This window comes from Hyperoodon ampullatus, assembly GCF_949752795.1.
Source record: "Hyperoodon ampullatus genome assembly, chromosome: 4".
Lineage (NCBI taxonomy): Eukaryota > Metazoa > Chordata > Mammalia > Artiodactyla > Ziphiidae > Hyperoodon > Hyperoodon ampullatus.
In genome coordinates, this window is record NC_136917.1 from 64,907,972 (window position 1) to 64,932,708 (window position 24,737).

Here is a 24,737-nt window from a genome sequence, read left to right on the forward strand (position 1 = left end):
GAAACTCTTCTAGTTTAAAAGAATCTTTAAATTTTAAAAGTCTTCATGTAGGAAGAGCCAGTAGTACATTGATTTCCTCACATTCACCATATTCATATGAATAAACTTCCTATTTCTCTGTGTGTAGCAAAGCTGCTGGGATGCCTTCCCCTGTTTCTCCAAAGCTGTCACCAGGCAATTCGGGAAATTATTCTTCTGGGGCCAGTAGTGCTTCAGCAAGTGGTTCTTCAGTGACCATTCCACAGAGGATCCACCACATGGCAGCCAGCTATGTTCAGGTTACATCCAACTTCCTCTATGCCACCGAAATTTGGGACCAAGCTGAACAGCTTTCCAAAGAGCAGAAAGGTAGGGAGGTCTCTGGAGAGAATCTGAATGATGGAATTGTTAAGAGCTTTTATGATATAGTTAAGTAAGTCTCTGGTATGCATTTAGTTTATTATCTAGTCTAGAGTTAATGACAATCAGTTTGCTGATTGCCATTGCTTATCAATCGTGAATATACTGAATTCAGTCAAAAAATACCTTGCACTATAGTGGTGACACAAACTAAACAAAAAATAGTTTTTGGTCTAAGACAAATATGCCTTTGTTCAGGCAAATTTAATTACAGCTTATACTGTAAAAGTAATAAAATTTAGATTCTACTCTGGGATGGTTAACAGTAAATTTGGCTATGGGCATAGGATTACATCCAGACATCTTGTACATATGAGATGTTTAATATATAAGAAAGCATGTTCATATTTGATTTTTAGGCATATTGGAAGAAACTTATATGATAAAAGAGACTACAAAATGAATAGACTTATAGCATTCTTTAATATTAGGTCATTTGAGGCCTTGCACCCTGTTTGTTATCTCTAAAACTAAGAACACTGAGAATTAGAAAGTATTAAAGATCTTTGGAAAAGTACAAGATAAACACCATCTTATTTTAGTAGATATTTTTAGTAAATATGTGTGTGTAGCATCTATTCAGGCAGTTCCTTTGTAGAGAAACACTTGAAGTAGCCAATCAATCAAGTGTCCTTTTGTCACAGAGTATATTTAAATACTTATAGCATGAACAGGTGATCAGATGAAAATGAAAAATTCCTATCCCTAAAGAGGGATGGTGGGAGAAAGGTAGAAGGGGAACCACAACATGCAATAAAAAGTTGTGTTTTTGAAAACCTAATTTGTTTCTAAAATTTTAAATATTGTCAGTGCTACTCAGGAAAGGCTACAAAGCTGAAATTCTTCTTAAGTCATCCCTACTTTACATTCTTCTCCCTGATGCCAGTTTTCTAGCATCATTCTTCCTTTCCTTTCCCTCCCTCCCTCCATCCCTTCCCCCCTCACTTTCTTGCTTCTCTCCCCGGCTCCTTGCTTACACACTTACTTGCCTGCCTGCCTGCCTACCTACCTACCTACCTACCTACCTACCTATTGTATGGCAGTTTGCAAACACTGACTAAAGGAAAGAGAATGGTATAATGAACCCCATGTCCCTTTTACTCAAGTTCAGCTTCAACAACATATTTTGCTAATCTTGTTTTATCTCCCACCCCCGACTGCCCCCCACCGCCCCCCGTCCTACCTTTCTTTACCCTGTGTATTTTAAAGCATGTATCAGATACGACATTTCACCTGAACATACTTCGGTATGCATCCTTAGGTGATAAGGAGTTTTCAAAAACATGACCACCATGCCTTTATCACAGCCACCGAAATTAACAATAACTCCTTTATGTCATCTAAGACATAGTCTCCCATCAGATTTCCCTATTTTCTCAAATATGCCTTTTTTTTTTTTTAAACAGTTGGGTTTGTTTCAAACAGGATCCAAACATTCATTCATCAGTCTCTTAAGTATCTCCCTCTCCTCCACTTTTTTTTGGGGGGCGGGGGTGCGGGCATGCCATTGATGTCAAGGAGAAGCTGCAGCATAGCATGTGTCATAGTCTAGATGTGGCTGATTACTTCTTCATGGTACATTTAGCTTGCTCTTTTGTCCCCCTCATTTCGTTCATGCTGATAGTTATATCTTGAGACTTGATTAGATTCAAGTTCATTATTTTAGATAAGAACTTTTCATAGGTGTTATTCCATATTTCCTATTACCTCATATTATGAGGCATGTAATGGTTATCCCTTTTTTAGTGTCAGTAAGATTTGACCATTGATTCATTCAGATGGTGTCGGCCTGGCTCAGTTTGATGTTAAGATTCCCTGTTAAACTTTAACTTAGGCTTTTAGCATCCATTGATGGTCATCACCTACATGTGCTTTTCCATTAGGAAACAGAAAATTCATCAGGAATTTATTAGCTGGAATTCTATAAAGAAGATTCTTTTCTCCTCAACTGTTTGATTACTTCGTATCTTGTTTAAGTATACTGAGGTCTTTGTCATCACTGCACATGTAAAAACTCTCCTTACTGAGTCCTACATCTGTCTTCTTCCAAAATTGCATTGGGATCAAATGTCAGGATATTACCATTCCTTCCTCCTCTCTGTACCCTGCCTTACATGCACATCAGTCTGTATTTGTTCACTTAGGAAGAATCCTTTCATTTCTGTCTCTTACATTTTTAAACTACTGTCTAAAACATGAGATTTAATGTATCAAAGTTGCATGACATATGATTATAGCAGAAAGGTTGTCTAACCTCACAGTGGCTCTTATCGGGAAAAATGCAGATAACATCCTCCTTTTTTGTACCACTTGCTTCTTATAGAAAAACAGTACACAGAGAATGTTTTGAGTAATAGTACATTGTAGAATTAGGTCTCCATTTTAATAATGTTTGCTGCATACTAGCAATTTCCATCAGTGACATTTTATCTATATGTATAACTCTTAATTCCTGACCATATAGTCTTTTAAAAATGTTTCGTGACTTAGGGAAAAAATATAACTTGAGAGACTACGGGATGATTTGTTTTAAAACACGAAGAGTTATTTTAGTGCAGGAGGGAGTGCTTTTTACCTTATATGAATAGTATTTTACAGTCTAGACTAAAAACTTTATAAAGCACTGATTCAAAAGAGTGTGCATCATTTAATAAGTGTTTTTGGTTTTCTAGAATTCTTTGCTGAACTGGATAAAGTAATGGGTCCTCTCATCTTTAACGCAAGCATCATGACAGACCTAGTTCGTTATACCCGGCAGGGACTGCACTGGCTTCGCCAGGATGCCAAGTTGATATCCTGAACTGAACACATTCTTGTTGCCTCTGATTTTCTCCACAACACTGTGTCACATCACGAAGGAAAACTGCCATAACATACCACCTAGTCGACACTAAGAATGAGGAATGGTTTTCTCCTCCCTGGTTCATGTGTTGTTTTTCATAACCCAAAGCCATCATGTAGTTTGACCCCTTCAATATTCCCAATATGAAAAATTATTTAAATGCTTTTAAATCTGCAGCACGTTGATAAGCTGGTTACAATGATCTGTAATAAGATTGAAATTTCGGTTGCAATTCATAACTAACCAGTTGAAATTCTATTTATTTTAATTTTTTTAAGTGCCCAGATTGGGGCTAGTTTAAAACTTAGTTATTTCTGCCTATAAATTTACTCTGTTGAATATTTTGTGTAAATTTAATGTAGGCATTTTTATTTATATACTTTGGGAGCTTTGTTACCTAAAAATAATGTCTTTTTGTGGTAACTCTTCTAAGAGTAAGAGTCGGTTCATCTAGAATGTGGATATGTTCTTTCTACACCTACTACCTGATATTACTTCAGATCTTAAGTACAATTTTATTATTGCAGAATTTATACTTAGTATTAAGGATATTCTTCTACACATGAAAGATCACTTAAATATGAGAAGATGGCGTTCTACGTGGATGTAAAATGAAATGTGTCTGATTTGGTATGCATTATTTCAAGAACTGTGAACATGTGTTAATAACACTACAGCAATCACAAGGTGACTATAACTTGCATTTAATGCATTACAAAAGAGGGCAGGCAAACTTTCTAGGAGAAGCATAGCATGTGAAGGGTTTCATAAAAGGACAATCTTGAACCTTATGGATTTTATTAAAACCATGTTTTTTGTTTTTTGGGGTTTTTTGTTACTAATAATTTGACACTTAACTGAAACAGAATAAGTTACTGTTGAACAAAGGATGATCTAACTCCTGAACGTTGCTGCCTATATCTCTTGCATTGATGATGTTTGTAGGGTAAAATCTCTCTTCAGAATTCTAATTTAAAACTTTTTTCCCACACTAGGTTGTGATGCTCTGATAGGAGCATTCAGTGACTGGTGTAGGAATGGGCTGGAGCTTTGGTGTGTGTGCTTTTGCTATACAACTTAGAGCTCTAATGCCTGATGTAGAGATGATCAGTTTCTCCTTTTAAACCTGTCTTGTGTTTACTACCTTTGTATTATGAAGGCCCTCATCAATGACGTTTGTTTCTGATGGGATCAGAAAATTCACACTAGAAAAGTACCTAACTTGGTTCAATATGAATTCTCTTGGGAAGGGAAGGGAAACAGGGGTAGAGCTTGAGAAGCCAGCTCTGTAAGAGTTGTATATCAAAGTACCTTTCCCTATAAGGTGCATATAGGAGTCAAAAGTGAGAAATATACCTTCTATCTTTTGTTTTTAGTGCCCCTATCATATCTGGTGTGCCTTAAATCTTACCTTTAAATGAAGAGTCTATGGGTTGTTTACAGATGAAGTTTTACACTAGTTGCAGATCACCCATATGGTTGGTATTCTGTAGTAATAATGTTAAATTCTCTTTCCTTTTCAATCGTCCTTTAGGGTCACATAAAGATTAATTCTTTCAGAAAAGCTAATGCTTTGGTACATGACTTAGTCTAACCTATTGGGTAATGCTGCTTCAAAAAATAGTTTGTCCTCCCAATTTCAAAAATGAATCCATCCAATCAGAAAAAAGGATTGCCCTGCTATTTATAGATGATTGCTAAGGCTTGAAATGGGAAAGAAGGGATAGAAAATCTCCAAGCCCAGTGGTATAATGACTCCTCTGTGTCTGAGTCTACACTTATTTATGAAGCTAGTGAACTTTCATTGTCCTGTGGCCTCATATAGAGCTTCTTAATGGTTTTGTACCTCAAGTTGTTTTTGCATATCACTGAAGATTCAGATCTCCAAATTATGCAGAATTTAACAATTTTCCCTTGGAGAAATTGCCTCTGATACCTTGCTAACTTAATCTTAGTGTGTTTTAGGAACAGTTTTCCTTAAGAGGACAGCTTCTCAGTGATCGTTATTCAGTAAGAAACTTGCCACAGTTAATCAAGTAGATGTTTGTCCTGTTCTTCTCTGATTTCTCTGACTCTGATTCCTTAATTTTCTGTGATATCTTAGAAATGGAAAAAGTATCCTCTGAGCTTTTAGACTTCCAGCAACAGCAGCCAGTGGGGCACTTCTGAGTTCCAGTGTGTTCTAGTCTCTTGTGGGTCCTGAGAGGTAGCAGGAGCATTTCCCAGATCACAGTGATAATTTGTTAAAGCAGAATTTCCTGCATGTTTTTTGGTGCTGTGCTAAAGTACTCTCTCTCTAAAACTGTGTTAATTCTTGGAAAATGAATTTTTACAAGCTTTTCATTGTTGAGGGTTTTTCCCACCAGGTGGTAATGGGCAATGGATCAAAATCCTTTTCTGAATAATTGAATTTTCAGTGTAATAGTCTCTGGAAACACCACTCCCTCTCCTCTGTGTCCATCTCCTCAGAAGTTCTGTCTGTCTTCATCTGTTCCAGCACATACTTTGCACTCCTTCACAGGCGACCATTCCTTCTTCCTCAGTAGGTGTCTTCAGTGTTCTCTATTTACAACTGATTTTGAAAAATAGCTAAAAACTTACTTAGTCTGAGACTTGTATTTAATATAGTTAATTATAAAAATAGCAGCTATTTAAAAAATTACTCTGTTGACTGCTCTAAGACCGCACTTGTGTGCCAGGAGACAGTAGCCTACCCCACTGGACTCTTTACAGGCAACCAACGAACATATTACGGTGGATGAAGTTGTCACATGGTATAGTCTTGCCCGGCCTAGGCTGGGCTGTGGGGAGCACTCCCCTCCAGGTGATTCAAGCTTCCTGAGTTCAGCCCAGGTCCAGTCTGGCTGGGGAGCATTCAGCCCATTTCTTGCTTCAGTGCCACCTTTTTCTGGGCAAGTAGTTAAGAACTGACTTTATAAGCAACGAGTACTTCAGATAAATTTACAGCTGTAGTTGCTGAAGAGTAGAGAAGGTTGAGCATCACTAGTTTAACTCTCCAGCGTAAAAGCTGTCTAGAGTAACGTGTGCACGTGCCCACACATGCCTGTGCTCTGTGGGGCTCTCACGCTGGTGGACCCACAGGCATCTGGGTTGCACTTTGAGCGACACACTTATGGCTTTATTAGGTTTGCTGCTGTTGTTGTTTTTTAATTGTTGTTTGTTTCTTTTCATTAAAGAAAGTTTTAATCAGCTAGATCAGACAGCATCATTTTTATATTTAATGACAGTAACTTCGAGAAATTACCTTATTGAATAAGCTTGCATTGTGAAGCAAGAGCTTACAAAACACACCTGTTCTAAGTGAAATTTCTGGCTCTGGAGGCCAGCAGCACTCTGCGGAGTTTCAGCACAGCCCGTGATCGCTCCAGTCAGTGATGCCTAGCTGTGTAGGGGAGAGGTACGCTGTGCACTCTTCTAAGTGTGAGGGTATGCGACTTTGGATTTTAAAATTATGTACACATACACACTTTATATATATGTATGTATGTATGTATGAAAACATGAAGTTAGTTTGTCAAAAATGTGTGTGTTTAGTATTTTAGCTTAGTGCAACTATTTCCACATTATTTATTAAATTGATCTAAGACACTTTCTTGTTGACACCTTGAATATTAATGTTCAAGGGTGCAATGTATATTCCTTTTAGATTGTTAAAGCTTAATTACTATGATTTGTAGTAAATTAACTTTTAAAATATATTTGAGTCCTTCCGTAGTATAGTAGGGCTCTTACAGGGTGGGAAGGATTTTAATTTTCCAGTTGCTAATTGAACAAAAGGGCCTCATAATGTATTTTGAATTATAGAAGTTTGCCTCTGGGTCCCACGAACATCTACTGGGAATGATGCTTTAGGCAGATTGTGATGATTTTTTATTTTTCCTAAATGGGAAGCAAAACATTTCAAATCCATATAGATTCCTATAACTCATATTCCCTAATTACGTGGAACACAGATTTCATTTCAATTTCATGTATCTATCTATGTGTTGGAGAGGCAGACTTTTTTCCAATAATAAATAATATTGCACATCTAAGGTTGCTATTCAGTAAAATAAATAGAAGAGATAAGTATTGAATGACTTAGAATATGTAGTGACAAGAGGCCAAATTGTTCATGTTTGTGAGCATATCTTTCACATATTCACTAATAGAGAAATTCATTTTAGACCCCTAGACCCTGTAACTAAGCCAACAAGTGATAGGAAGTAAGTTATTAACAGTTGGTAAAGCAGATACAGATTCTATTTACTTGAACCATATGGTTAATTAAAAAGAACTTACAGTCTCCAGAAAAGCAAATGGAAAGAATATCTCAGTCTCTTCTGTTTGATAGAATTTGGTCACAGAATAAGGCATTAGAGTTAAGTCTAAACCAAGTCTTAAAATCTTTAAGCAACCTAAAATAGCAACCTAACTAATCGTCATATAATGAAGTTGACTTTCAGGAATGTCAGCTTGGACCTCTCCTTGCCACCATTGCTCAGCTAAGCATAAATTCCCATTTTTAAAAAGAAGCAGCTAAAAAGCTCTCTAAATGAGCATGGGGGAAAAAGCTCTCACCCAGAAATTCTAGTAATATTCAGTTTTGACCTCTTACTGCTTCCACATAGGAAGCAGCTTTTATCCATTGGAATTTTCTACCTGCTGTGTTCCTCTCTGGAAAATATCTATTTGGAAATGCTGCCTTTCAAATCAATGCCATGATTATCCATACTGTTGAGTTTGTTGTTGCTGTTCAAGAAGTGTCCCCATTTTACAACTTTATGCACACACCTGGCAAATCATTGACATGAGCATTCAGCAGTACTGGGGGCGGGGCGGGGCGGGACAGGGCTCACCAACAGAGCTGGCCCAGGTGGTAGAGCCTGAAAAGGCATCACCCTTGAGGACCAGATGTAGGGTTGGTAAGCACAGTTATGAAAATTTCTATCTAGCCTCCGTTTTGAATGGTTTCAAGAAATTTTGTATATGGAGGATGGAAATACTTATATATTTATTGAAAATCCTTTTATTTGAAATTAAAATTATTTGGTGAGTAATGGTTTGATATTTGGGGAGGGTTTTGGAGGGGAGGTAATGCCGCTGATAAAAGCCTTGTTGATTCTGCAGAAAGGTACTGTTAGTGTCTGATAGAATGCCTTTGTTTTGTACATGATCCAGATCTTTGTTTTACATTTCTTTTATCCAAAATATTTAGGCATCTGACATTTTCAACCAAAATTCCAATTATATACTGTGATTTTTATTTGTTGTAATACATTAAAATTTCAGAGGTACTTTGGGGCTCAAAAGCTAGGATTTCTAAGTCAGTATGTGCATTTCACATAACAAAGCTGTTAATGGTGAGCAAAGTATTATATACTAACTAGATTTTTCCACATCTGTATAGTATATTATATGTATTTTGTGGTATTGAGATTATAGAAAGTTTAGAGTGTCAAACATGCGTTTAATGTGTATTTTTAAACAAATTTATGGCAATTAAAATATTTGGAGACAAGGGTATCACATTTCAATTTGTAAAGATCTTTTTAACTCTACTGTGTCATTAAGATGCTTTGTATAATGCCAAACCATAGCTGGAGAAACGAAGTTTAATAAATATCAAATAGATTTTCTGTATTAAAGTTTATAAACACTGCTCTCTACACTTCTTCAACTCCTACTTTGCCCTTTTCGTGTAATTTCTGTTTTGTATTTTAGGGTCCAGTGCTACTCTTCTTTAAAAGTCTGGTCCCATCAGTCCAGGTCTTAATTTCTGATTATAGAAATTCTGAACTGGCTGGCCATGGGTCCTTCTGCATAGATCAGAATTCACCCTGCTCCAACAGAAATCTCATACACATCCTTTTTGTTATTCTTGGTGGCTTTTATTGTTTCATTTTCTTCCAGTTCTCTGTTCATAGACAAACTAGGGCACATCGTCAGGTACTGAGTGCCATTATCGCCTGTCTTTTGACATCTCACTGAAATGTTCTTTACATGGAGTGAAGGGTTAGGATCCAGGGCCATAGTTTATGAACTTGCCGAGGTTAATCACTAGCTATTAGTAAACTTTTGCCTTTAGCCTGCCATTGTGTTCTTTATTTCTTCAAGAAATGTTAACTCTCACTGCACTTTCCAGATTGAGAAGTTAACACATTATTAGGCAATGCTGGGTTTTCTATAATATACAAAATAAATCCTTCTTCCCCTCAAAAGCATGAATTCCATGCTGCCAGAATTTCAGTTTGAGACATTTAATAGTATAAATAGAAAAATAAACTCTTAAGTTGACAAGTTTAGTTATGCTTATCTGCATATCAACATTGTAAGAAGAAACGGAGACCAATTTAAAGCATACACCTGTCTTTAAACATCTAAAAACATAACATTGCTTCACTTAAGTGCCTCCAACCAAATACAGTTAATCAATATTCCATAGAACGGAGCATTGTTGTAGGTAAGTGCTGTCCTCTTTTCCCCTGGTGTATATACATCATTCCTGGGCCACACTTAGGGAACAGCGTCTTTTTCTAAGGGAAAAGAAAAGGTGATTTTTAAGACAGAGGTCTGGCAGTGCCCAGAGCCACCTCTACTGCATTTCCTTCCTCTGCTTGATATCCAATCTCAGGGTAGAGCGAAGAAAGGAAAGGAACTACTCTTTCATGGTACCTGTGTGGAGCCGTTCTTGGCTTTTAACTCTTGAGAGATTCTCCCCCGTGGAGCTCCCACCTCAACCCAGGCACTCTTCCACCCCAGTTTTATTTTTAGGTCTGTGTATGTGCTGATCGCTCCTTTGCGCAGCTTCCCAGGCCTCTTGGGCCCAGGTTTGTGGAGTACCTGCATAGCCTTGTGATACATTCAGAATCATCCCAACAGGAGGCTCCAATGGGCCTGAGGGAAACCCCTCTCCAAAATGGGGTCATTCTCCTCAGCCTTCTCTTTGCTGAACTCAGTTCTGGTATTGGGGAGCCATATACCTGTAGGACAAAGACAGATTCACCTCAGGTATGGAAGAGTTGAAGCCTTGCTGTACAACTTGGAATAACGATCCCCCCCGCAGATGCTGTAGACTCAGAGCAGAGGGTCCATTCCTCAGGACTGAGTCTGGCGCTCAAGGTCTGCTTACAGTTCTTCCACCACCACTACCATCCCCACCCACCCACGTATGTATCCTTCTCTTCTTACCTGGCCTAACAGCAGCAGGCAGACCAGGAGTACTGCAAAGGGTTTGAGGTGCCACATCTCAATAGATGGGATATTGGATCCTGAAGGCTGGGGACAGTTCCCACTTCCTTTTATAGATAGCTCTGCCTCTTCTATGGTTGCCAAGTGAGATGGGGGCAAAGTTTGTTTGCAGTCAGGGTCAATTTAATAAGTTAATGTCTACCAGAGAGGAATGTGCTCAAGGCCTGCCTTTCATGCATGTAGTATTTACTGATCCCTCATCTGGACTTTGAGTGATCGTGTTGCTGGCATGGACCTTTTCACCCATTTTGCCAAAAGTCAGCACTACCTCCTCCCCTTTGAAAAGCCACGTGAAGCCATTGAGGGAGACCAGACACCTGGCCACGTTTTGATTCCAAAATAGCTTAGTGAGATCACTTCAGTCAAAACAGAATAATAATGAGGTCTTCAGAAATAGTGTTGACCCCTTTCAGCCTTGTCTAGGAAAGAAACACTGACCTATTTTGTTACAGGCAATTGGATAAGGCCCTTATCTCCCTTCTGTGGGAGGATACTTCAGCAAGCATGGTCTACAAGTGCCCCAGATCCCCATTTGTATAGATGGACTATCACCCTAATTATTTGTTCCACATCATCTCTGTAAAGAATGGAAACCCAGCTTCAGAAAGTTCAAAGTCTGGCCTACCTGCCATCTCCCAGGGGAAGGGCAATCAGGACTGACTGGTGGTGTTTCAATCATGGGTGAATTGAATGAATAAGTATAGGTTGACTTTGTTTCCTTTTTTAAAATGTGAATGAGGAGATAGCAGGGGCCCCTAAATCAGTGAGAGAGCTTGATGGTGGTGATAAACATTGTCAACCTTGAATTACTAGCTTTCTTGCCAGTAGCTGACTGGGCCTTTTACAGAGCACATCCTTCCAGCAGCCTCAGGGAAGCAGGCATAGGGCTGAGATCTCTCCAAAGCCCAAAGCATTGTCACCTTAAGTAGGAAGCAACACAAGTTTCTAGACCAAGAAAAAGCATGTACCTAAACCGTGAGTAGTTATGGGTACTCCTTAAATGACATAGACATTTTAATAAATTTGTAGGGAAAGGTCTGAATTCTGAGTAAGGAGATAAATAGGACTTCAGATTTTCCTATAACCTGGAAGGAAAAGCCAAGAAGACAAATGCAACAAGATTTTTTTTCTGCCTTGTGTCTCCCTGAACACCCAAAGCCCTTCTCATCTTCACAGGTTGGATATGTGGTGAGGGCCTGCCTGTTCCCCAAGGAAAAGTGGAGGAGATGTGGCACAGCTGAAGGTGGAACAGGATAGTCACGAATCCTCTTGCCAAGGGAGAAGAGGGTGGTATGGTGGGCCTCAGAGCTGGGATTGGGCGGGGTGTGACTCCACAGATCTGTCTGCCTGGTTCCAGTCCTCTCAGGACCAGGCAAGGCCTGGAGGGAGATACCACTGCTTACACTTAAGGAACATTGAGAAGCAGAACTATGCCAAACTCACCTAAGCAGTCCTGCAATTTTGAGACTAGTTAGCTGTTCCTTCCCTTTACTCCTGAGCTTTGATACAGAATGATCCCAAGTAGGGGCTTAACTAGAACTTTTGTGGGGTGGGGAAGAGGCTGTGTGGTGACCTAGTGAACACTGGGTAAGAACACAAATCTGATTAAGTAAGTGAAAGACTGAACAGCATGATATCCTAGAGCCAGTTGGGTCTGTGGACTGAGTGCCAGCCTCCCGTTGACGAGCATAGACTGATGTGCCAAATGGGATTTGGAAAGTGCCGATTCCAAAGACGGATACTTTCTCCTAATCCTCCATTTCTGCCTTCCTGTATTTCAAGGAAAATCAAAGTAGCCTTTTGTATTAACTTATAAAGCCAATACGACAGCCAAGGATAAGGGCCTGAGGCTGTGGGCCCCCTCTGTGCACGGGAAGAGGGACTATTCATCGTCATGGGTGTGACAACACTGCAGAAGACTTTGTAGCTCAAGCCTCTCTTTTTTTTTTTTGGCCTCACCGCAAGGCATGCAGGATCTTAGTTCCTCGACCAGGGATGGAACTCGCGCCCCCTGCGGTGGAAGCGGTGGAAGCGCAGAGTCTCAACGACTGGACCGCCCGGGAAGTCCCTTAAGCCTCTATCTTTTTTTTTTTTGCGGTACGCGGGCCTCTCACTGCTGTGGCCTCTCCCGTTGCGGTGCACAGGCTCCGGACGCGCAGGCTCAGCGGCCATGGCTTACGGGCCCAGCCGCTCCGCAGCATGTGGGATCTTCCCGGACCGGGGCACGAACCCGTGTCCCCTGCATTGGCAGGCGGACTCTCAACCACTGCGCCACCAGGGAAGCCCTAAGCCTCTATCTTGTATGCCATCCCTCCTCCCAAAAGAAAAGATGCATTAGTTACTGCCTGTGGAAGGAATCACTGTGAGGGAGAGTATTTCATGTGTCTACAAACTCTGTAGTTGTTTTATTTAAATACGGAGCAAAATTAAACTTTTAAAAGCAAAGCAGCATCCAAACAGCATTAAACTGAAGTGACAGAAGTTGTCCACAGCCATCCCACATCCCTTGAGTAGCTGTGGCCTATTCCTGACATTAAAAAATAAAAATTGTAAAAGTCTAGGGGCTCTCTACAAGTATTTTGCTGAATGAATCAACCCAAAGTACATGTTCCTTCCTCCAGTAGAAAGGTCTAGGCGGCCATAAGAAGAAATGCTTGGCTGGGAGGCAGGAGCCAGGGGCCCAGGTAGGGTAGCTGACCAGATGCCAGCCCTGCCCCTCTTTGGGCTTTAGTTTCTTGTTCTGTCAATGAGTTGGGAGCATATCTCTGAGGCCCCTCAGGCACTGACATTTGGGGGTTCAAATGATTAATTTAGAAGAAGAAAGTGAGACTGAAGCATGTTTGATAGCTTACAGCTTGGAAACTCTGAATACAACTCAGGGATTTTCTGTTTCTGAGGTTAAGTGCCTAGGGTGAAATGGGAGACAGAGTGTGTAGCTACATGAGCAGCTATTTGAAACACATTCCAGGTAGAGGGGAGATCATGAAGGGCTTGACAGTAATTGGAAACTTTTTTGCTGCCCCTGAGCAGGAGATGCCTAATGAAAAATGAAAGCCTCTGAAATGGAAAGACTATTCCAGGTAAAACTTCAACAAAGGGTCAAAGTGTATTTGCTCAATTGCTGGCTAGAACTGGCAGGGACTTCTGGGCCTGCATCTCTGGGTCTGTGTTGGCCGACGGAAGAGTCCCCTTTGCCGCATTCTGCAGAGATAAAAGCCCTTGTGGGAGCAGGTGCACTGCTGGGGAAAAGAAGGGCTAAATGAACACGTGATTGTGCCCCAGCAGCAGGTGAAGGAGCCACACCCTGGCTGGAGGCTCCAGGTGGGTGGGTTATAGGCACAGAGGCCCACAACAGTGATCCCTCTTAAGAGACTTCACCCATTTTTCTTTATGGATTTCTACAGATAGAATAAACCATAATATGATCCCAGATCCCATACATATCATGTACAGGAACACTGAGCTATAACTCACATTCCACACCATCCACCAGCCCCACACCACCCCCCGCAGGACCCTGCTACACAGAGCTCTGGGTCTCCAAGCGTAGAGAGGGAAGCCCCTTGGTGAGGGACAGGCTTAAAGCAGCCTTTAACAATTTTATCCAAAAGCAGAAGCTTAGCACGTGCACGGACTTATAGAACAGTCTTCTCAGTAGAGCACTCCTGGGATAAAAGGTTTCAGACCAAGAGGCTCAGTGCCTGGTCTGGGCTAAGAAAGGGTAAGTTTGATTTCGGGCTGATATCGCCAAAGGACTCAAAAGAACCAGAATAAAAGTCTAAGGGTAAAATGAAGCCAAGATATGGGACAAGGAAGGGTGGCCATAGTCCCTAGGAAGCTTGGGGCTAAAACTGGAGGGAAAAAAAAAACAGAGATCAATGGCCTGTCAAGGCAGTGATCAATCCTCCCCTGGGGCGGTGAACCTGTTCAAACTATGCCAGGTTAAGGATGCATTTACACCTTCTTCAGGTCCACAGCTTTCACCAGATTCTCAAAGGAGTCTATAACTCATATACGTTGCACATCAGGCAGCAAGCCCTGGGAATAAACTTGGACAAAAAGCCAAACAGGAAAATTAGACTATGTGTGGTGAGACAAGAGTTTTTATCACACTGCTGTCCTTTGTTAAGCCTGTACCACCCTGCCAGACTCTTACATACCACTCATTTCACTGTTACCTCAGACCTATGGCTTTGTCTTAATACATCTATTTTATGGATGCAAAGCTCACAGCTAAGGAATGCGGGTTTCTTGCCTCTATCACACATTGAGGAAGCAACAGTTAAAGGATATGGGCCCAAGTCCGTCGGTCTCAGCTGTACCTCTTTCTGCTGCCTCACAATCAGTGCCATCTTACTTCTGTTTTGTTTTGAGGTAGTTTTGGTTCCTGAAAGGCAGGAACAATCATTAGAAGAAGGAAAGACACAGCCTGGGCCAGATGCTGGCTGCCCTGTGAAAGCTGCTGCTCTGGACCAGCAGGAAATCTCCTTAGAAGAGAGGAAGTTTCTAGAAATGGAGCAGGGGAACCAGAAGCATAAAACTGCCAACACCTACCTGCACCATGTCCTGGTGAAGGGAAAAGGGTCTTTTCCACTAGAAAGATAATTCAGAGGCTCTAAGACAGGGGTAAACATTTTCTATAAAGGGTCAGAGAGTAAATATTTTAGGCTTTATGGGTGGGCCATACACGGCTAAAAAGCACTGTTAGCAACCTGGTACAAACACAGCCAGCTTGCTGACCCCAGCTCTAGAGGCAAAGGGGTCACCTCACCCTTTCCTTTCATAGGTGACTTCCTATCATGTGGTACAGCACAGCTTTAAGAGCACAAACTTTAGTGCTCTAGCTGTATAATTCACTAGCTGTATAATTTGAGGCAAATTACTTAACCTCTCTGTGCCTGTGTCCTCATCTGCAAAATGAGTGTAATAGTGATGCTTCGAAGGTAGTTTTGAAGGAAAAAACACTGAAAAATCAAAGGTAGTTGTGAGGTTTAAAAGAACTTATTTGTGTAAAGGGCTAAGAAGAGTACCTGACACACTGTAATTACTAGATTTTATTGTCAGTATGGAAACAGTGGGCAGGGAGCCAACATTACCCACAGTCGATGCCATCCACAACTGTTCAGCTACAGGAGTAGCTGCAGCTACATTCTTGTAGGTTATAGAACAAGGAGTGAGCTACAATCCTTCAGCAAACTCAGACTAGCCAAAACGGTTCAGGACTCATGCTGGGGAGGGGAATTCATGAACTTGAAAAGTAGCAATCACATCCAAGGACTCTGCTCACACAAAACGCAAAATCACAACAGTGCAGCCTATAATAAGTTTATTGTGTCTTCAAGACACTACAATGTAGACTCGTCTCCCAGAGAAGGGTCTTTCAGAGACAAGGAACTATTATCCAGATGAGTTGCTCATTTGTCATTTTCATAGGCAGCTGGATTCTTCCTCTTGGATTTCTCAAACTCCTGTGTTCCCCATGTGTAGACAAGATAAAACACTACGAATGCTATAAAAATAATAAATGAAAATAAGCAGTGAGCACTTACAAGACACATGGATCTCAGTCCTGTTTTCTGACTCACAACATATTCTGCCTTCCTGTCTCTAGTTTTTAAGAAACGACTCTTAAACGAGACGATCAAGAAAGGTTACATTACAAACCCAGGTTTACAGGTGTGTAAAAGAAAGGGGTTTACCCAGGAAAATTTGTGACCAACTCTTCCCTATCACTCCCCTGTTGCACATTTTAAAATATTTTAACGAGATAACTGAGATCAAATTCACATAACATAAACTTCATCATTTAACCATTTTGAAACATACACTTCTGTGGGTTTTAGCAAAGTCACAATGTTGTGCAACTATCATCACTATCTGCTGCACCTTTAACACAAAACAGTTCATCGCTAATAAGTGGGTAAAGATGACCTCAGAGGGAGACGCTGGAGTCACACAAGTGACCTTGGGCCAGTCATTTAAGTTCTCTGTGACTCACCTCCCTCATCTATAAGATGGGGACGATATGAGCAGTTCAACGTCATTCAGGACTATTCAATGAGAAAACGTGTGTATGGCGAGCTGTAGAGTGCTCAGTGAGGGACCCGCAGTGCCCACTGTAGATGGGAGTCCAGCCCCCCGCCCGGCCAGAGCACTCACGCGGCGCGACGCGAAGGATGCGCGCTCGAGTGCGGCGCAGCATGTTGGGGATGCCCTTGCTGAAGTAGTGCGGGAAGGCGCGCTGTTCGAAGGGCGACAAGCTGTAGGTGATCACATGCCGCATCCGCATCAGATGCCCAAACTCGCGGCCCATGGTCGCGGCGGCGCCTGCAGGACGGAGGGTGGAAAGGCGCTGGGCTCAGGCCCCGGCCATGCCACCCCCAACCCGAGGCTCTCCCCAGCGCACCTCATCCCTCCCAGCCTAGACGGCGCCCCCACTCCCCCCCAGGGCCACCGAGACCGCACTACCGGACCCCACACCCGCACCGAAGTCACCTCGCCCTCCTCAGAGCGAAATCCACCAGCCTCCGTCCGCCACTTCCGGTAAGATCGGACGCCGCTCTAGGAGGCAATGAGGTCACTTCCGGGAGGACCAGTTCCCGGCTGTCTCCGGAGGAAGGCGCCATCCTCCCCGGGTGGGAGAGAAGCGCCCCGGCCGAGTGACGTGAGGTGGGCGGTGCCTGCTTGGGGGTGGGGCCAAGCGCGACTGAGTGGGCGCTGGGGCCCGGCGGCGCCCTCTCGACCCTCTCAAGCTTCTCCTCGGTTCCCGCTTTTCTCGGGAGCCGCACGGACCAAGAATTGAAGAGCCAGGGGCCCGCCGACCTCGAGGGCCTCGCTGGCTGCGCGCTTAGGGTCGGGTGTTCTCCCGCGGTGGAGAGCGCCCCTGAGGCCGCCGCCCGCAGCCGACGCGAGGTTTTGTAGGGTCTTGTCCAGTAGCTGGAACAGGAATCGGTTATGTTCAAGCTCTCAGCGACCCCAGGGACACGGATCTGGGACTTCTCTTGGCACCCACCGGGTTAGAATCCACTGGCAGGATGTAGACTTTCCCAAGAGAGAATAAAAATGTTTCTTCAAATTTAGCCACAGGAGTCCTCAAGTAATAGTCCAGCAACTGCTGAACAGCTGTTAGTGGTGGTAGGAGGGAAGAAAGAGGCGACCTCCACAGCAACCGGCTTCTCTCGGACAGGGTTCTGCCGCGGGCGGGATGTCACGTTGCCCACAGTTCACTCCACTTCCCAGGAGGGAGGCGATTCCATTTTCGGAAAAGTGCTGTCTGCTTAAGGATGCCGCTTAAGGATGCCGCTGTCCTGTGCAGCTGACTGACTTTTCCACTTGATGCAGCATGTCTGTAAATGTTCATGGAATTGCTGGCCATGTGTAATCTAGGACTAAGTTCTCATTCAACAGTTTGGCTGTGTTTTATAACCCTGCTTACCAGCCATGGGCCAGGGAGGCTTGGCCGGCAATGACTTAAAATTTACAAATAGGGACTTCCCTGGTGGCGCAGTGGCTAAGAATCCACCTGCCCATGCAGGGGACACGGGTTCGAGCCCTGGTCCAGGAAGATCCCACATGCCGTGGAGCAACTAAGCCCATGCGCCACAACTACTGAGCCTGAGCTCTAGAGCCAGCGAGCCACAACTACTGACCCCACGTGCCACAACTACTGAAGCCGGCACGCCTAGAGCCCGTGCTCCACAACAAGAGAAGCCCCCGCAATGAGAAGCCAGTGCACCACAAGGAAAAGCAGCCCCCGCTCGTAGCAACTAGAGAAAGCTCGCGTGCAGCGATGAAGACCCAGTGCAGCCCAAAACAAACAATAAATAAATTTATTTTAAAAATATTTACGAATATACCTCGGTTTTATCAGCCTGGATACTGCATAGACTGGTCTGTATCTTATACCATGAGTATATTCAGCTCTTCACTGTGCACCCATCTCATTTTTTCTAAAACATAATCTCTAACCTGATTTTAGCTCAGAGGCAGGAACATAAATACTTATAACAGTTAAGAACAAAAATATCCTAGCAAATTCTACCACCATTTGAGTGATTAATAAAACTTTCATTTATTTTCTAGCACCTGAAAACATCTCTAAACCTTTCAACTAAAGTATGTATAGATGAATGTGCAGACCAAAGTAAAGGCATCAAGATAATTATATTTAAAAATGAGTCAGGATTAAAGGCGATGTCCTCCTTTTTAAAAGCATATTGCAGTATTCCAAGTACATATCCTTACTAAGTTACCTGAGAGAACTAGGCAACTTAATAGTTCTGTGCTCTCTGGAATTTCATTGCCAATTGTGACTTTCTCTCACCCTCCAAATCAACATGAAGTAAATTATTCTAAGCACCTGGAAGTGGGAGAGGTGATGAGAATAGAGAAGGAGAGTAAACCGAATACCATAAGTTGCATACCAACAGATCTGTGTATCATCATGAATAATTAGTTAGCCTTTCCATGTCCCTTGGAAGTTTCAGCAAGCACCTAAGGAACACTTTAAGAATACTAATCTCTCTCAGAAAATGGGTGGTTTTGTTTTAAGATCATTCCTCAATTCCTCTTAGCCCTTCAGCTACATAACTAGTCCATTAACTTAAGCGCTTTTAAATAAATGCCAGGGAAAGGGAAAAGAAAAGCTACATAACCAAGTAAATCTGTATCTAATTAGGAGAAAGTGGGTAAATAGAGTGTTATCAGCTGTTTGACATACAGCTGATAAAATTACCTTCAGCTAGGCATCCTTGATGTCTGATTACAGAAGTGAACCTAGCCCACGCACACACCTAAAATTTATTTAAGAGACCAACAGAGGCTCTTCCTGGCTTTTAGGAAGAAGACTGGTATGGGGAAACGTGTTTCTTGCTAATTCTTCCAAGCCATGGCACTTCCCAGCAAATTCTTCCTTTGTTTTTGCTGCTTTGCCTGGCTCTGTTTTCCTCTTAGCCTTGGTTCTCAGGCTTCTAGGGGAGAAGCTCAGACTGCAGCTAGTGCTCCATTGGAAACTGAGGCTGAGCCTCGGTCCTCTCTGCAGCCTCTAGATGGGAGACACAGACCTGGCCTCCTTTCCCCTCTCTTTAAGGTTCTGTACGATGGGCAAACGGAGGCCCCCAGGCTGCAGCCAGATGACAGAGCTTTGCACTACATGAAGAGGCTCTATAAAGCATGTGCTACCAAGGAGGGGATCCCGAAGTCCAACAGAAGTCACCTCTACAACACTGTTCGGCTCTTCACCCCCTGTGCCCAGCACAAGCAGGCTCCTGGGGACCAGGTGACAGGTGTGTAGGAGCAGACTGGTTAATGGGTGGAGGGAAGAAGATAGACCTTTTGCATTTCAGTTACAGAAAGGACCTGGCCCTTGCTCCTTGACTCACATTTTACTTTGCACGATACTCAATATCAAATTCCAGACAAATCTGGTACTTGATCTTATTGTTTCTTCCTAATGCCCTCATGGGTTAAGCTGGGCTAATATGATAGAAGAGACTTAATGGCCCTAAAGGCTGGGAAAGTGCTGCTGGAGGTTAGCGTCTTGTCCAAGGTCACAAAATCAAGACTGGAAAAGAGGTATTTTGACTTCCAAGTTGCATATTCTTCTCATTCTACCAATTCTGGCCTGGATATGTGCCTAAAGAATCTCTTTCAGCTGTTGGTGTGTTTTATGAAACAGGATATTTCCCCATGTTTGTTGCTTTCTGTGAGAGGAAAGCTTAAGTACCTATGCGGAACAGTAGATCCTTATAAGAACAAAGCATTAGTCAACAATCTTGTGTGTGTGAGAGAAGGGAGCAGCACTATTAAAAAACAGAATCTATATTCACTAGCTCATAACTTACAGAAAACCCTTCTAACTCAGCAGGTCCTTTGTGGCTATTTAAAACCTTTCCTCCTTCCTTGATGTCCTGTTTTGTTATAGTGGGTTTAGAGCCTCCATTTGTTATCGGTCTTAGGTGTTCCAAATTAACTTGGGCAATTATATTTTCTTTATTGATTCTGTCCATAAGGTCTTGAATGTTTTCTTAACAAGCCTGGCAAGTGTCTTTATTATATTTTTCCCCTTAGAGACTCTTCAAGAGAAAAATACTGCTCTCTTTCTTAGCTTCCTCTATGTTTGAAGCAAATTATTAAGATTCTGAAACTTCAGAATGTAATGATTCCCCGTTTTAATTCACCAGAGCTGTTCTGAATTGCTGGTGATTAAGTATCCAGCTGTAAGTGCTGGGACTTAGTTATGGTACTGGTTACCTGCTTTTTTTTTTTTTTATAACCCCCACCCCACCCCAACTTTTGTTTTGAGACTTGAGAAAGTGGGAAAAGAAGGGTGGAAGTACATTCTGAGGTGCTAATTCCTTGATCTGACTTTGCGTTGCTTTCGATTTGTATTGAGCATTACTGGTGGCTTGTTTTTCTCCTCAGGTACCCTTCCATCATCAGTGGACCTGCTGTTTAACCTGGATCGTGTTACTGCTGTTGAACATTTACTCAAGTCAGTCTTGCTATACACTTTCAACAACTCCGTTTCTTTTCCCTCTCCTGTTAAATGTGTGTGCAACCTGGTGATAAAAGAGCCAGAGTTTTCTAGCAAGACTCTCCCAAGAGTTCCATACTCATTTACCTTTCACTCACAGTCTGAACTTAGAAAGAAATACAGATGGATTGAGATTGATGTGACGGCTCTCCTTCAGCCTCTAGTGGCCTCCAACAAGAGGAGTATTCACATGTCTGTAAACGTTACATGTGTGAAAGACCAGCTGCAGCATCCTTCAGCGCAGGACAGTCCACTTAACATGACTCTTCTGGTAGCCCCCTCACTGCTTTTATATCTGAATGACACAAGTGCTCAGGCTTATCACAGGTGGTATTCCCTCCACTATAAAAAGAGGCCTTCACAGGGTCCTGACCAGAAGAGAGAGCTGTCTGCCTATCCCATGGGAGAAGAGGCTGCTGAGGGTGTAAGATCGTCCCGTCACCGGAGAGATCAGGAAACTGTCGGCTCTGAATTGAAGAAGCCTCTGGTTCCAGCTTCATTCAATCCGAGTGAATACTTCAAACAGTTTCTTTTTCCCCAAAATGAGTGTGAGCTCCATGACTTTAGACTCAGCTTTAGTCAGCTGAAGTGGGACAACTGGATTGTGGCTCCACACAAATACAACCCTCGATACTGTAAAGGGGACTGTCCCAGGGCGGTCGGACATCGGTATGGCTCTCCGGTTCACACCATGGTGCAGAACATCATCCACGAGAAGCTCGATTCCTCAGTGCCGAGACCATCCTGTGTACCTGCCAAGTACAGCCCTTTGAGTGTTTTGGCAATTGAGCCTGATGGCTCAATCGCTTATAAGGAATATGAAGATATGATAGCCACTAAGTGCACCTGTCGTTAACATAGGCTCCTCTCAAGTAAAACCGTGAGTCTCCCGGCCAAAGTAAATGCCGTGCGCCTGTCTGTGCCTTTGGGAGAAAGTTTCATGTATCAAATCTCTAAATGTAATGCAGTGTGTTGTGTAAGGAGGAGCCTGTGTAGATTAGCACATTCTGTGGCATCTATCACTGTAAAGGGATAACAGCTGCCTTTCTCATTTCCAAATGTAAATGAAATGTACTTCTTTTGGAAAGCTTTAAATTTTTTTCCCCTGAGTGATAATTTTTTTTCTTTTGTAGGAGTCTTGTTTTTGATGTAAGAAAAAAGGCTTAATTAGCATAAATCTTGGATGGAACTGCAGCTCTAAATAGACAATTCAGATGGCTATAGTCTTATTTAATGGAATAATAAATTCCTGTGAGTGGCATAAATTTTCTGTGTATGTGGTTTTAATTAAAGATTTGCTTTTAAATGGTCATTTGAGAGGGAGAGGAAATGTGTCTAAAAGATAGTCTCAGCTCCACTTACTATCCCTTTTTCAGAGTGAGAGAGACTAACTTCTCTATATCCTGACGAAGTGAGAGCCATTAGACTAGAGAGTATGCAATATAACCCATTTCTGTTGTATTAGTGATTGGTACTAACTCTGCTCCTTAGATGGCTTGTATAAATTGGTTGACTCATGTCAAACAATAACATTTGTCCCATTTATTTAAAGGAAATAGCCTTGCAAATTTTCCCAAGAAAATGCAGAGTTCAAGGTTTTTAAAACGTATTTTCTCCTTTATATATTTTAAAACTCTGACCCGTTGCAAGGAGGTCAAGAAGCGATTTTTCTTGGCTGGTTGGTTTATTTTTGCTGCTTTCCCTCAGCTCCTATCACTCCACCCCGACAGGTTTTTTTTCCCAGGTGGATATAGCACTGTTAGCACTAAATTAAGCTGGCAGTGACTAGGTTATATTACAGAGCGGGCCTTGTTTGGATATGAGGGCTTTTATGTGGGTTTTCAGTAAACCTACCTTGAGAAAGCCCTGGAGGCACAGAGTCCGGGCCGATGCAGTGATTTTTTTTTGTTTCAGAGTTTGTAAAACCCTCATCTACAAACCAAAAGTAACTCCAAGATGCAAGTACTTCTCATTCTTGTAAATGATTTTTGCTTGGTGCTTAGTGTCTAAAGAAGTCAGCTGGGATTTTGATAGGGATTGTGTTGAATCTATAGATTAGTTTGGGGTGTACTGCCATCTTAACGTTAAGTCTTCCAATCCACAGGTGTGAGAAATTTTTCCGTTTATTTAGATCTTTCATTTCTTTAGAGAATATTTTGTAGTTTTCGAGTATGTTTTGCACTTTACATTATTAAATTTATTTCTAAGTATTCTCTTTTGATGCTGTTGGCAATGAAATTGTTTTCTTAGCTTTATTTTTGAATTGTTTCCTGGTGCTCTCTTGCATACACCTTACAAACCTGCACACACTGTCCTAAATGCTCTATTTATCTGCTCATGATTTTTTTCCCTCCAGAAAAACGTTTTTTCCAAAAAACGGGACTGAAAAGTTTTAGGTGGCCTAGTTTCCAAATAACTTTGCCATCTTGTTGTATAACTTGAAGGAGTCATTACTCTTGGGTAAATGAATCTGCAAGTATAAGAGATAAATGGTGTTTCAGGGTTTTGTATCATTCTGTCATTCTTAGGAGTAAAAAAATATTTGGAATGGCCAGGGCACAAGTGATGGTGACAAGGTACAACTGAGCTTATTTAAAGGTAAATCTCCCTTAAATATGGCTGTTTTCAAATGGACCACATGAAATCTACATCAACTTTAAGGATTCCTCATAGTTCCCCAAATGCCCTAAACTGACATTTTTTTCCCTTAAACAGGGGAATTTGTTTTGCTTTATTGTTGTTTTGGGGTGTTTTTTTTCATGGCCTAGTTCTGTGGCTGAGTATGGAATATGGTCTGCAATCAGAGGTTTTGAAAAGAAGAAAATGGTGGGGTAGTTTTGGTGGAAGTTAAGTATTAGGGTCAATACCAAAATTAGGAGTAGTTAAATATTATAGTTCATCTGTATAGGTAAGTTCTAAAATTGACTGACTTAAAACACTTTTGCACAGTGTTTTGATGCTATAGCTGAGTAATGATAGCTTGAAAACCGTAAGCTTTACTTCCCCCATCCCTTTAGGCTTTATTTGTAAATCTAGTCTCTTTCATTCAGAGGACAGCGTTAATATGCAGGGCTTCTATATCTGCTGAATTTAAACTTCAAAGATTCTCTTCTACACAATCGAGGAGGATACACTAGTCTCCCAACTGCCTCCTCCGTATGAAACCTGTGTTTCTTCAGTTACTCTTATAAAAGCTGCCAATTTAGAAAATAAATGAGAAAGGACCATAGTGATTTAGATCTGGAAATTCAAGGATGAGGCTTCATCTGCCTTAAATAGGTGCATTCAGCTTTGGTATTTAGTCCAGATGAGATACGAGGTCACCTAACTTGATGAGTGCCTTAGTGTACCAAGGAACAATGGGCCATGTCAGGAGCTGGGTTCTCCTTCAGCTCTGAGTTTCCTGCTCTTTATCGGTTTAAATCAACTCCTGTGTTATGCTGAATACTTTGTTTTACTAATCAGCTTCAGAAGCAGCAGCTGCTCGAGTTGGTTTAGAACTCAATTTAGACAGCCTGTGGGAAAAATTAAGTTGCTCTTTCACGAGGTAAAGGAGGAAGTATTCCTGACTATATAAGTGATAAAAGAAAAATGCTCAGACAGAAGAACTTGGTTTATATTAAAATTAAGTAGTTGATTTCAATTTGCAACTTTGGAGAGATTGTAACTTATAAAATGATAATTGAAATGAAATTAAAACACTTAAAATAC

General features: G+C 41.8%; 4 protein-coding genes across 5 annotated transcripts in view; 2 read left to right on the forward strand and 2 right to left on the reverse strand.

Annotated features, from left to right (window-relative positions):
• The window catches only part of AFF4 (ALF transcription elongation factor 4), a gene marked incomplete at its 3' end in the record, with an annotated part of 75,655 nt that extends 72,456 nt beyond the window's left edge, over positions 1 to 3,199 (forward strand). The window contains exons 21-22 of the mRNA XM_079702637.1: positions 128 to 348; positions 3,072 to 3,199. Coding sequence (XP_079558763.1) covers positions 128 to 348; positions 3,072 to 3,199 — 349 coding nt within the window. The remainder of the gene's footprint in view (positions 1 to 127; positions 349 to 3,071) is intronic.
• Positions 3,200 to 9,740: 6,541 nt separating this feature from the next.
• LEAP2 (liver enriched antimicrobial peptide 2) lies at positions 9,741 to 10,489 on the reverse strand (the record flags this gene model as incomplete). Its single annotated transcript, XM_079702650.1, has 3 exons — positions 9,741 to 9,777; positions 10,085 to 10,224; positions 10,433 to 10,489. 3 exons carry the CDS (start codon positions 10,487 to 10,489, stop codon positions 9,741 to 9,743), a joined length of 234 nt encoding a protein of 77 aa, XP_079558776.1.
• Positions 10,490 to 15,803: 5,314 nt separating this feature from the next.
• UQCRQ (ubiquinol-cytochrome c reductase complex III subunit VII) lies at positions 15,804 to 17,049 on the reverse strand. Of its 2 annotated transcripts, none has more exons than XM_079702649.1 (3): positions 16,979 to 17,049; positions 16,652 to 16,819; positions 15,804 to 16,001 (listed from the first exon to the last, which is right to left on the reverse strand). In XM_079702649.1, exons 2-3 carry the CDS (start codon positions 16,803 to 16,805, stop codon positions 15,907 to 15,909), a joined length of 249 nt encoding a protein of 82 aa, XP_079558775.1. In that variant the 5' UTR covers positions 16,806 to 16,819; positions 16,979 to 17,049; the 3' UTR covers positions 15,804 to 15,906. The 2 variants fall into 2 exon arrangements, with proteins under 2 accessions (XP_079558775.1, XP_079558774.1); XM_079702648.1 differs by having other exon boundaries at positions 16,988 to 17,047.
• Positions 17,050 to 19,379: 2,330 nt separating this feature from the next.
• On the forward strand, positions 19,380 to 21,882 carry GDF9 (growth differentiation factor 9; the record flags this gene model as incomplete). The annotated part of the gene is made up of 2 exons (XM_079702643.1): positions 19,380 to 19,776; positions 20,915 to 21,882. 2 exons carry the CDS (start codon positions 19,380 to 19,382, stop codon positions 21,880 to 21,882), a joined length of 1,365 nt encoding a protein of 454 aa, XP_079558769.1.
• Positions 21,883 to 24,737: the final 2,855 nt, after the last annotated feature.